This window comes from Ursus americanus, chromosome 31 (genome assembly GCF_024610735.1).
Source record: "Ursus americanus isolate L20-20 chromosome 31, mUrsAme1.1.p, whole genome shotgun sequence".
Taxonomy (NCBI): Eukaryota; Metazoa; Chordata; class Mammalia; order Carnivora; family Ursidae; genus Ursus; species Ursus americanus.
Window position 1 is genome coordinate 36,688,869 of NC_142157.1, and position 12,725 is coordinate 36,701,593.

A 12,725-nucleotide genomic window follows, 5' to 3' on the forward strand; every position below is an offset into this window, starting at 1 on the left:
TGCAAATGACACTACAGATAAAGGGCTAGGATCCAAAATCTATAAAGAACTTCTCAAACTCAACACCCCAAAAATGAATAGTCCTATTAAAAAAAAGACAGAAAACACGAACAGACATTTCTCCAAAGACATGTGGATGGCGAAGAGACACATGAAAAGATGCCCCACGTCACCCGCCATCCAGGAAATGCAAATCAAAACCACAATCACAAATCAAAATGTCACGCTGGCCAGAACGGCTAAAATTAACAAGACAGGGAACAGCAAATGTTGTGAGGATGTGGAGAAAGGGGAACCCTCTTACACTGTTGGTGGGAACACAAACTCGGGAAAACAGCATGGGGGTTCCTCAAAAAGTTAAAAATAGAACGGCCCTGTGATCCAGCAATTGCACTACTAAGTATTTACCCAAAGGATACAAAAACTAATTCAAAGGGATACATGCACCCCAATGTTTACAGCAGTGTTATTTACAACAGCCAAACTATGGAAGCAGCCCAAGTGTCCATCAACTGATAAATGGATAAAGAAGAGGTGGTGTATATATGTAACAATGGAGTATTACTCAGCCATCAAAATGCACGAACTCTTGTCATCTGCAATGACATGGATGGAGCTAGGGAGTATTACGCTGAGTGAAGTAAGTCAGTGAGGGAAAGACAAATACCATCTGATTCCACTCATACGTAGAATCTGAAAAACCAACCAACCAAACAGCACAAATAAAAGCAGCTCACAAACACAGAGAACAAACTGGTGGTTGCCAGAGGGGTGGGGGTGGGGGGTGAAGGGGACTGTCAGTTATAAAGGTAGTAAGTCCCAGGGACGAGCAGGGGATGCAGTCGGTCACAGCGTAATGACGCTGTTGGTGCAGAAGGGACTACACTTGTCCAGAGGAGCGGTGAGTGATGGGTGCACCTGGAACCCTGACGCTAATACAACACTGTATGTCAACTATGCTTCAATTTAAAAATGAGCATGAGGCTAAAGTTAATTGAGTGTCTGCCCAGTGCCACATACCCACCTGCCTCATGGAACCAACGCCCTTGAGAGCAGTTACAGCAGAGGAAACCAACTTCTTTTGTAGAAGTTACTTAACAACTAAACCTAGCTCCCAGGATTTCTGGGAGAAATTTTCCCCTCTATTTGCATTATTTTCCATGTATGTCAAACATGGAAATAAAACTATATTGAAAGGAAACAGCAAAGTCAAAGGCGTGTAAGAGCGGCACTCTGGAGTGTGGCAGGTGCTTCATGACAAGGAGGGGGTGGTACCTCGTGACAGGTGTCCTTATACAGCATCCGCGCTATGTCCGCCTGCTCGCTGTCTGCTGTAATTAAAGGCAGAGATGACCTATTACCAGTAATCTAGAAACACAGGACGCTCCAAAATGACACAAACATCTACATCTTCTTTCAGTGCAACAGCAGTGGACATGGACCATTTTAAACAAAAATGTCTATTTTAAATAAAGTTCAGGCAGCAAAACCACATTTTAGGGGCAGCTTTCATGTTGCTTTCAACACAGCGCTGAACCCCTAGGTACAGACTGGCCTCCTGCTTTCCCTTGGGGTGACAGGACTTTTATTAATCAAAGTGCTTATAAAAAGCCCCTCAACTAAGTTTACGTCTAAAACCATAAGGAATAATTTTCATCATTTAGTGTGCTGGAGTTTTCAGCCAAAACCCTGACATTATTACTTAGAAATCATTAAACTATTAATGTTTTAAACAATCTTTCATCAAAGGTATTTCCCGACATGGAACGTAAATGCACAGAAAAAAAAAACCATTCAACCTCCATAGAAAATCACGGTGTTATGAAGAAGCAGCTGGGCGTCCGCTTTGAATTCTTCGTAACTCCGGTACTTTCCTTCGTTCACCTTCTGCACAGGGCGACAGAGTCCAGTATTACACAAACGGGGTTAGAGCACGGGGACACAGCACAACTTTCCGGATGGACGCCACAACCACTCCCGGGTCCCACAGCACAGACGCGACACGTGTGAGGACCCGGACGAGCCCACCAGCCCCTGGAATACTACAGTTGGGCCGCCACCCACCCCGCTAAGCTGCCGCTGAGCCCCGCCTGCCGTGTGACGAAGGTGGGCCTGGGTCAGTGTGGCTGGTGAGACCCGAGCTACACACCTGCCATCTGTCCCACACACTTGCACAAGGACTGAAAAAAAGACAACTGTTAGCCTCTGTGACGCTTTACCACAACCCCGAAGATACATTTGTAATTCTGAAGCGGGACTAGGAATTGAATTACAAGCAACTTTAAAATAAAGTCCTAGGTTCCTCTATGCACCAAGGCAATGCAAGGGTTCTTCCTAGGCTAGACGCTGTATGTGAAGGATTTCCATCACTGGGCTCTCTGCTGCTTTGCCTTAAGCTGCCAGAGAGAAGGATTATGGAGGGAATTTGAGGGGTTTTGCAGGGGAGGAAAAGCTTTTGGAGGAAGCATATGGCAAAGTTATTTAGAAGTAGCAGGGAGGCATTTTCTTATCCTGGTGACACTTTTAGGAAATCAGCTTGAAAATAATTTAGAATACAAAGGCCTCTAAAGAATCACTAAGATCCCACCTTTCTGTTGAAATGCTCCAAGACCCACTCCAGTTGTCCTTCCTTCGAGAAGGTGTGCAGGACACCCCCTGCTGGAGATGCCTGCCCCTGTCTGCCATCAACAGTCACGGGGCGTATTCACAAATACTGACATCTGAGCCCCACTCTGAATTTCTGATGGCACTGGGTTCGGTACGCCCAGGCACGGGCGTGGTCTACAGCTCCCCGGTGATCTGACACACACCCAGCATTCCCAAAGCAATTCTGTGATTTCTGACATCTGCACCACGTTGGCCTTGACTTTGGTCTGAACTCCAAGCTCCTGAAGATATAAATCACATCTTCCTCTCTCTTTTCCTTACAGTGCTGTTTGTTGATGGACGGCACTTGCTAAGCACAAAGCCAAGACGCCATCAGCCCAGCTGGTGTTCTCTACAATCAGACAGGATCTGACTAGGGGCAGTGTGGAAGGTGCCCTCAGGGAGAGGAAGAAGCGGAGCAAAGGCAGGGGTGGGAGGGGGGATCGGGAAGGGCAGCTGGGCTCTTCATCGTCCTCAGAGACATTAGGGTTTAGGAAAAGAGGCTTTGCTTGAGGACACGAAACCTGGGGGCAGGAGGTCAAGTGAAGACTCCCTGTTTTGTTCCAGGCTCTGGTGGCCAAGTTCTAGGGCGCACCCTTCACGTACGCTCCCCTTCTACTGAAGTACTACAGCTTCAGTCCTTCCCAGCTGCCAGCGGGACCAAGAACCTCATAAAATGACCTCAAATCATTCTTATGGTCTCCCTATAAGCTACTATGGCCAACCGTGAGATCTTACATTCAAAATGACATGTCAAGTACAGAATTAGTAATTCAGCCACCCTAACTGGAAACGTGTGAAAATGCTCTACGGGGTTTTACTGTAACTTGTAATTACATAGTAACAAACCCATCCACAATCCTTGGCTAGGAAAGGTAAAACTAAGAACTCTAAGACTAGTTTTCTGGTTATCATCTTTGTGTTGTTCAAGTTCACTGTGTTTCTTCCCAGGACTCTAGTCCTATGCTCTAATGTTTCCTGGAGAGAGACTCTGAGTACAGGTGCTCAAGCTAGGAAACTGTCCAGGTGAGAATCCTCGAATCTCAAACATGAAGCTGGCCTGATAACACTGCCTCTCCTGTAATCAGCAAGTCTCAGGGATCTACAGGGGGCTTCACACCAGGCCTTTCACAGAGGACCCCTGATGTGTGCACAGAGCAGATGCTGGGCATCGAGCAGCAGTGATGGCCCGACAGGGGCCCTGCCCTTTATGTTTTAGGAAGAGGACGGGCAGGCACTCCCCTCAGGGAGGAACGGCACCAGAGTCACACGCAGTTGGGAGCTGCTGAGTCACCTGGGAGCTCTGGGTGTATCGGAAACAGGACCGAGGGTCTGGCTTTACCTCCTGGATGGTGGGGACGTCGACTGCCGAGTGCACCAGCCTTCGATACATCGGGTGCTTGTTGTCCTTGCCCTTCTTATTAAGGTCTATGGCCTGAAAGGTCAAACACAGCCGGAGAGAGACAAGTGAAACAATTTCTAAACAACAGAACTTACCAGAAAAATGTACATGTACTATATGTTTAATGTGACAATTTTAGGGTTTTGACAGAAGGAACCATTATTTTGGAAAATTCCACTTCATTTTAGACAGTATCAATGAAAATGTTCATTTTGATAAATGAATTAAAAATGTAAAAATATGTTTCTACAACAAAAAAATGTTTCTACAACAAAAGGACCGTCTCCTCTTCCATAACGGGTGCTAGGAAAATTGGATACTGTCTTTTTGGTCTTTTTTTTTTTTTTTAAGATTTTATTTATTTATTTGACAGAGAGAGAGAGAGAGAGAGCGCGCGCTCGCAAGCAGGGGGGAGGGGCAGAGGGAGAGGGAGCAGCAGACTTCCCACTAAGCAGGGAGCCCGATGCAGGGCTCGATCCTAGGAGGGGCTCATGACCTGAGGTGAAGGCTTAACTGACAGAGCCACCCAGGAGTCCCACAATTGGACACTTTCTTATACCATATATAAATATAAACTCAAAATGGAGTAAAGACCCAAATGTGAGACCAGAAACTATATAAATCCTGGAAGAAAACATAGGCAGTAAACTTTTGCACACCAACTTAGCAACATTTCTTTGGATATGTCCTCTGAGGCAAGGGAAACAAAACCAAAAGTGAACACTTGGGACTTCATCAAGATAAAAATCTCTGCACAGCAAAGGAAATAAGCAACAAAACTAAAAGGCAGCCTATGGAATGGGGGAAGAAATTTGCAAATGACATATCTGATGAAGAGTTAGTATCCAAAATCTACGAAGAACTGCTCAAACTCAACACCCAAAAAACAAATAATCCAGTTAAAAAATGGGAGGAAGACATGAACAGACACTTCTCCAAAGAAGACATATAAATGGGTAACAGACACATGAAAAAATGCTCCACATCACTCAGCATCAGGGAAATAAAAATCAAAACCACAATGAGATACCACCTCACACCAGTCAGAATGGCTAAAATTACCAACACAGGAAACGACAGATGTTGGTGAGAATGTGGAGAAAGGGGAACCCTCGTGCACTGTTGGTGGGAATGTAAGCTGCTGCAGCCACTCTGGAAAACAGTGTGGAGGTTCCTCAAAAAGTTAAAAACTGAGCTACCCTATGACCCAGCAATACACTACTGGGTATTTACCCCAAAGATACAGACGTAGTGAAGAGAAGGGCCATATGCACCCCCATGTTCATAGCAGCAATGTCCGCAATAGCTAAACTGTGGAAGGAGCCGAGATGCCCTTCAACAGACGAATGGATTAAGAAGATGTGGTCCATATATACAATGGAATATTACTCAGCCATCAGAAAGGATGAAATCTTGCCATTTGCATTGACATGGATGGAAGTAGAGGGTATTGTGCTAAGTGAAATAAGCCAGTCAGAAAAAGACAAGTATCACATAATTTCACTTGTACATGGGATCTAAAAAACCAACGAAGCAACCAAATAAACTCGTAAGTACAGAGAACAAAGTGGTGGTTGCCAGAGGGGGAGGGTTAGGGATGGACCAGAACAGGTACAGACTTGCACTTATAAGACAGGTAAGTCACAGGGACACACAGGACAGCATGGGGACACAGCTAATACTACTGGCATAACACTGTGACTATTCTTGGTGAGCTATGAGTCACGTACACAAATGTTGAATCATGGTGTCGTGCACCCGCCGCTACGTAACACGGTGTGCCAACTACACTTCAATTAAAGCTTTTGAAAAAAAAAAGATGAAACAACAGAAATGTACCCGCAGAGAGAACCAGTGACGATCTAATCTAATGCAGCTGAAGAAAGGGCCATCAAAACGAAACAAGCCTCTACGGACAGAGGAATCTGGCGGCAGTGCTCTGCACCCGTCATCCTGCCGTCAGTGGTTCGGTGTCACTTCCCCACAGGTCGGGAAGGGATGGGTCTGCGACGCGCTCTGGGAGGTCCTGAGCCCTCCGTAGGACTTACCCTCTCCTTCATGCGGGAGACGATGAACCGCAGGTATGTGCTCATCTCCTGTTTGTTTGTGTTTTTCTTCTTGATGCTCTGTTAAAAACAGAAAAGGCCAGATATAAAATGTGATTATTTACAGGTCTGTGTTCATGTAAAAGACTTTAATATATAAAAGATTACAGTATGCAAAGATCGTATCAAAAGATGCACTGTTTCCAACATATTTGATACAAAGAAGTCTTTGAACCGTGCATAGCATTTAATGTGACAATAAAATGGAAAGTATTAGGTTGTATTTGACAAAATACTGCACAGAATTAGGCATTTTTTTCTTGATATTTAAGAACTTCAACCATTTTTAGATAAAACAAATGATGACATAATAATGACAAGATGTAGAATCATTTATTTTACCAAAAAAAAAAAAAAGTTGGCTGAAACCCTTTAGGGAAGATTTCAAATTACTAACATTGAAGGGTGAATTTCGACATACATTATTCTTCATTTAAGAGGTTATTAAAGTCCGTGTCACCTATGAATTCGTACAGCGCAGCTGCACACCCACTTATGTTTTCAAGGGTTACGGGGTCTGTTCAGCAACGACTCCAATCTCTGTCAGCCTGACCTGAACAGCTAATCAGGTTCTTCAGTTTATGTCTCAGAAACTCTAAATTCACGTGAAGAGAAAAAGAAAGGGTTCTCCCTTTCATGTCATTCCTAGACAGCGAGGAAACAAAGACTAATGTTCCATTCCTCCGTCGAGGCTGAGGCCCCCCGGCAAACCCCCGCCCCACGGAGGACACACCGCGCACGACCGACTATGTGTGGCCAGGACGCCCCGGCTGCCTTCACCCCCCCAGGCCCCCAGAGAACGGGCCTCGGCCCAGGGAGTCAGCGCTCCCACAGAGCTGTACGTGCAGGAAGTCATCCCACTATGGTCGCGGACTGGAGGCAGGAGTGATCATTTCTCAGGTAACAGAATTCTTCACTGTTCAGTTCAGTGAGTGAACTGATTACCACACACGCAACACTAAGCCATCTGAATAGAAAAGGGACGCACACTTTCTTTCCTGGAGATGTGGTTTCACGCACTTCCTGTTTAAAGTGGTACCTTCCCAGGGTGCCCGGCTGGCTCAGTTGGAAGAGCACGCAACTCCTGATCTCGGGGTCGTGAGTTCGAGCCGCACGATGCGTGCAGAGATTACTTAAAATCATAAGAAGTAACCCTGGCCCATTCTTTCCACTTCTCACCTGGACTCTGGCACGATCACTTCTTCTGTCGTGCTCGACGGTTGTATGACCTGTGCACACGGCTTCTAATCGATGCCAACCACAGAGCAGTTTCTCAAGCCCGTCCATACCCAGAGACACTGGTGGGACTTCTGTGGATCGCAGCTGGGCTTCACCCGCGAGCACACGCACTGAGATTTCTGAGGGAAGGTCCCTGTGCTCTTTATCTGTTGCTCAAGCATTCGCTTGCTGCTCGGTAGCCGTGACGCGTGGCCGAGACCGAGCACCCGTGGTTCAGGTGTGGAGTTTACCACACGAGCACATTTCCTGGACTCCAGGTTTGGAGTCTTGGGTTGGGGGGGGCACTCCAGGGTAGCCTGTGGATCCTCACTTTTCACAAGACCCACAGCGACACATGAGAACTACCAGTGCTCCCTCCCGAAAGCCAGCACCACTGAGAAGGACACTGGTGTGTGTCCGCAAGCACGAGTGTGCAGGCGCTCTTGGGGCAGGGAACGCATGGTCAGCTATTCCTGATTTTGGACAAACATTCTTGCAACACGGACATCCCCCCACGCACTGCCCTCTACACTAAATGAACAGCTTGACCGACGTCGGAATCAGGGAAGAGAAGGGGTTAAAGGCCAAGAAGGCTGCTGTTTTTCTCACCTTTTGGGAAACCGATATTCTCTTAAAAACAGAGAATAAAACAAAAGCTTCCAGCTGCACGCTCTATCGTGCTAACTCCAAACATTTTGGATGTGCTCCTAAAACTGCTGATCCCAAATAGCAGTCTGACATCAAGTCACAATCTGTAAACTCAAAACGCCAGCCTACGTCAGGTCACAAGTCTTGTCATACCATCTGCGGGGTTATGGCTGTTTTAACAGGTGACGTACAATTTACGGGAACTATACAACCAACACTTCATGTCATGAAGCCTAATTTCAGTGCTCACTATGGACTGCTCCAGACCTTCCCTCGAGGAGGCAGAGCAGGTCTTCCTTTAAATACCCCCGGGTCAACCCAGGGAGCCCTTGAAGACAGGGCGGTGGCGTGGGGACTCGGGGAACAGCTGCCCCCTCCAGGCAACGGGGGACTCCACATCTGTGCAGGAATACGGTTTTTCCTCTCTGTGCTCTCAACATCAACCTATGAAGTACTTCACTCTTCTGCAGAATCTAACCCCCGTTGTTTGTCTGTTTAGAGACTCAGAAAATAAATCGTTTCAAACATCTGGTGACAAACACGGGTTCTCCTGCAGATGTCCGGATGACACAGGGTTCTGTGCCTGGACCTCGGCTGCTCCGGGCACTTCCAGGGGGTGGCAGGTGCCTGCTTCCCAGACCCGCAGCCCATGGGCCTCGCTGGGGGAGCTCACGCCGACACGAGACCCTGAACGCATGTGGCCTCTCCCTACAGTTCCTGAAGATGTTTGCCGTAAGATGCTCCCACACTCGCTAAACTTACGGGCTTTCTTTCTGACACTTCCCTGTTATAATTTAGAGTTTTAACATTTCACTGAAGGAATGAAGCATTGCAGCCTCTGGTCGGGTGGCACCATGACACTTGGGATTTCCTATGTGACGTACACAGCAGTGTCTCCACTGTGCCTGTCAGCCAAACCAAGACACTGAACGTGGCCTGAGAAAAAGCCACTTAAACAGAAGTTACAGAAGTTAAAGGAGTGGCTTCTGAAGTAAATGCTATTCTGTTTGTAACATAATTAAGCAGATAGCTCTTAACAGCAAGGTCAGAAAAACAAAAATAAAGCTTTTAAGTATCTGCAGGCTACTTCAGACCCAATTCTTTCTCAGGCTTTGAAGACCTTACGCATTCTCTACTTGCAGGCCGCACGACCCCTCAGGAAGGGCCTCTCTGCGACTGTCTGCGGCTCATATAAAGCCCAGTGGGTTTGGTAACTGTTCACATCACCCCACAGCATATCGGAATAATTTCGGTCAACGTCTACAAATAATTGGGAGAGCCTCTGCATCACGTGGCCAAAGTTGTTGTAACCATTTTCAAAGGACAGTGATCACACGGCTGAAGGTGTGTTACGAATGTGTGAGACTAAAGTACGATGCCCTCAAACACACGACAGAAGACCAAGGGGCTGCTTTCCTTATGGGGAAAAAATAACAGAAAATCTTAAACATCTTCCTGAGTAAGGGATCCTTACCACTGTCACCAACAATTGCTGGGTCTGAGCAAACAGGATGAGGCTCGGTAGAAGCCACAGAGAAAACACAAACCTGGTAATTCAGCCACACTCAGGACCTCACGGTGGTTTTAGCTCAAAGAAGAGGTATGGGTACCCTTTGACCGCAGCTGTAACCTTTGACCGCAGCTGTAACCTTTGACCCGCAGCTGTAACCTTTGACCCGCAGCTGTTACTGACAAGAATGCCCAAGCAGCATGACAGGAAGGAGCACTCAGGACTGAAGAGCCTGGAATTTTCAGTGGTCCTCAGAGACCGAGATGTTCAGCAGCAGAAACTTATCTTAGCAAAAAACGAACCTGGGGAAACAGCATTGCAGCTCCTAGTACCCAAACGGAACAAGTGATGGTCACAGGTCCGGAGGTCTTTCCCTTAGATCCCAGATCTGTGCTGCTGGAGTTGACCAAATCCAAGTCCCCCAGTCTGTGATTACACAAGACAAGGGCGTCAGACTCTCTTGGGGATCCCCAACATCTGGGATATTTTTCCTGCCATAAGGTTAGACCAGCGGTCAACAGACCTCCTCGGTGAAGGGCCAGACAATAAGTACTTTAGGCTCTGCGGACATACAGTACGTGTCTGTCTGCACCGCGCAAAAAGCAGTCACAGTTAACACGTACATTGCACAAGCACAGCTGTGTTCTAGTAACACTCTGGGGTTCTGAAATCTGAATTTCTCATGATTTTTACCTGTCACAAAATACTATTCTTCTTTCTGATTTTTCTTCAACCATTTAAAAATGTAAAACCCATTGTAAACTCATGAACAGGACACAAACTGGCGGGCTTGACTTGGCCCATAGGCCACAGTTTGCTAACCCCTGGAACAGACTCTGCATTTTGTGAAAACAGGGTCCACGAGGGTCCAGCTCAGCCCGGTATCTGCCCAGGCCTTGCACAGCATGTGGCACACAGTAAGTGTTCAATAAATACTAGCGGATGGACTGCTGGTAGTCATTACTGATTCATTGCCTACTAGAAAAAATATTCCATATGGTTGAACTCAGCCACAGGAAACCCTTCCAAATGTGCAACACTCAGAAGCAAGCTGTGTTAGTACACTCTGGCCCTACGAGCCGTTCTGTTTACTTCTGGTGCATAAACCGCTTCTCACCAGCCGACACTTAAACACCGCCCTGGCCTCCAACCAGAAAGGCTCCCGTCAGTGTCTGTGAGCTCACAGACATGTAGGCCACGGTCTGGAAAGTCCTAGGCCCCAGGGCTGTGTTCTCAACAACATGCAGGTGAGTCTGGAGCCAGGGGCCTCTCGTGCCACTGCAGGAAGCAGCACATCTGCCTATAAGATACCTACAGTGCTGGAGGAGTCCAGCAGCCCCAGCTCTCAACCACTCACTCTCTGTAATCACAGAACACTCACGAAGGTTACCTGCACACAAACTGCCTGTGTTGTCATGGAAACCACAGGCTCTCCAGTAAGGAGGACAGAGTCACCATGTACAGGAAGCCCTGGTATCTGAGACTCACACAGCAGAGCTGGCCTGGGGCATGGGGCCAAAGTCCAGCCACTTCTCCGTCCCCAACACGGGGGTCCCAGGAGCCCCTTAACGACAATCACTTACTAGGATAATTTTCTAAAAATATACCTGTGTTCAGTCTTTTTCACCCCCTCCCCACCACCAACACATTGACGTCGCGTCTCCTCTGCAAGGCTGGAAGGGCAGAGCGCCACACCTACTGGCAGCGAGAAAACCAGCCTACCCACGTCTGTGTGTGGAACGCTCCATGTTTAACCACATGGGTCCCTGTGGCTCCGTCCTTAATCCCAGAGCCACGTGCACTGACTTTCTGGCAATAGTTTTAGTTTTTGTTTTTAATACTTAAAGGAATTTCAACTGCAGTTTAAAAACCTCCCTTAAGCTGTCCCAGATATGCCTTCTTAGTCACAGGTAAACGCTGGAATTCAGAGGGTAATTCATGTGGATTCTTGGAAGCACGGTGGCAAACACAACTGCTCACCAGCTACTCCCTCGTTGGGAGGTGGGTCCACAGTCACCCGTGTGGTGTTCCCAGACTTCTCCATCCCGACTGACAGCATGGAACGCTACTGCAGCTGTATCTGTATTTATTAACGCGTACGAAGTCGGCTCCCTCCTATCTGACTGAGGTCCATGAGTTTTGCCTAAGTTCAGATGATACGATCAGCAGGTATCAAAGCCTCGGATTAATTGCACACGCCACAGAACTGACCGGTACGGTGAAGAGAGGCGGTATTCCTACCTCCACTACATCCACGTACTCACAAAGACACCAAAGTACCAGCCAGGGCGCCTGGGTGGCTCAGCCGTTGGGCATCTGCCTTTGGCTCCGGTCAAGATCCCAAGGTCCTGGGATTGAGCCCCATGTGGGCCTCCCTGCTCAGCAGGGCACCTGCTTCTCCCTCTGCCTCTGCCCCTCCCATCATGCTCTCTCTTTCTCTCTGTGTCAAATAAATACAATAAAAAAAAAATAAAGTACCAACTAGAGAGAGAGGGGTTTATCCTTCCACATTAAACGCCTGGTGGGCTCCTGTGCGTGTGTTACAAAGACCGGGGGACAGAGAGGACAGAGGCATTCGGAACACTTTGTGGAACACAGGTCTCGGGTCGACTTGCTCCTTCCGCCGTCTTCACAACGCTGAAGCACACGATCGGAAGCACAGAGGCAGCGGTCTTCCTCAGTGGGGTGTGCCTCTGTGTTCTCTTCCGAAAATAAGTCACACGCCTCTGTTTTCGGGTCGTAACAAGTATCTCTATTCTCTGCTTTGTGAAGCTGTCAGCCACAGGAATACTACCTGCCTCCCTCCCCATCCTTCCCCTCCTACCTCGGACATTTGCAGAGGCGATAAAAGGAAACTGTACCCATTCTGTAAGTATTTCAAGTTCATCAATACTGGAAACACCAAATGAGCGTTTATGTATCTAGCTTAAGCTGGAATCTTCGTGATGTAAAACCAGCTCAACTATTATCTCTTAATCCCTCAGAGTAAAAAGTAAAAGGTTTGGTTTAATTAAAATTAACTTATTCAGCAAAAGATACATCAGGAAGAACAAATATACCACCACCCAAAACACTTCACATCCATATCCAAGCTTTCTGACCATAATGTTAAATTCACCATGGGAAGACAATGTGGAAAATGTGTGGTTTTCTTTCTTGTTTGGGTCCAGGTCAGACGCTATATCCAATCTTAAAA

At 47.3% G+C, this 12,725-nt stretch overlaps 1 protein-coding gene across 13 annotated transcripts in view; it reads right to left on the reverse strand.

Moving 5' to 3' along the window:
- Nucleotides 1-12,725, reverse strand: part of ZMYND11 (zinc finger MYND-type containing 11) — a 124,239-nt gene that overhangs the window by 21,748 nt on the left and 89,766 nt on the right. For 10 of the 13 annotated variants that reach the window (XM_045812933.2, XM_045812930.2, XM_045812929.2 and 7 more), the window contains 4 exons: nucleotides 6,097-6,174; nucleotides 3,989-4,081; nucleotides 1,800-1,887; nucleotides 1,276-1,331 (listed from right to left, as the gene is read on the reverse strand). In XM_045812933.2, the coding sequence (XP_045668889.1) occupies nucleotides 1,276-1,331; nucleotides 1,800-1,887; nucleotides 3,989-4,081; nucleotides 6,097-6,174 (315 nt within the window). The remainder of the gene's footprint in view (nucleotides 1-1,275; nucleotides 1,332-1,799; nucleotides 1,888-3,988; nucleotides 4,082-6,096; nucleotides 6,175-12,725) is intronic. The other 3 variants (XM_087857780.1, XM_087857784.1, XM_087857782.1) reach the window with 1 other exon arrangement.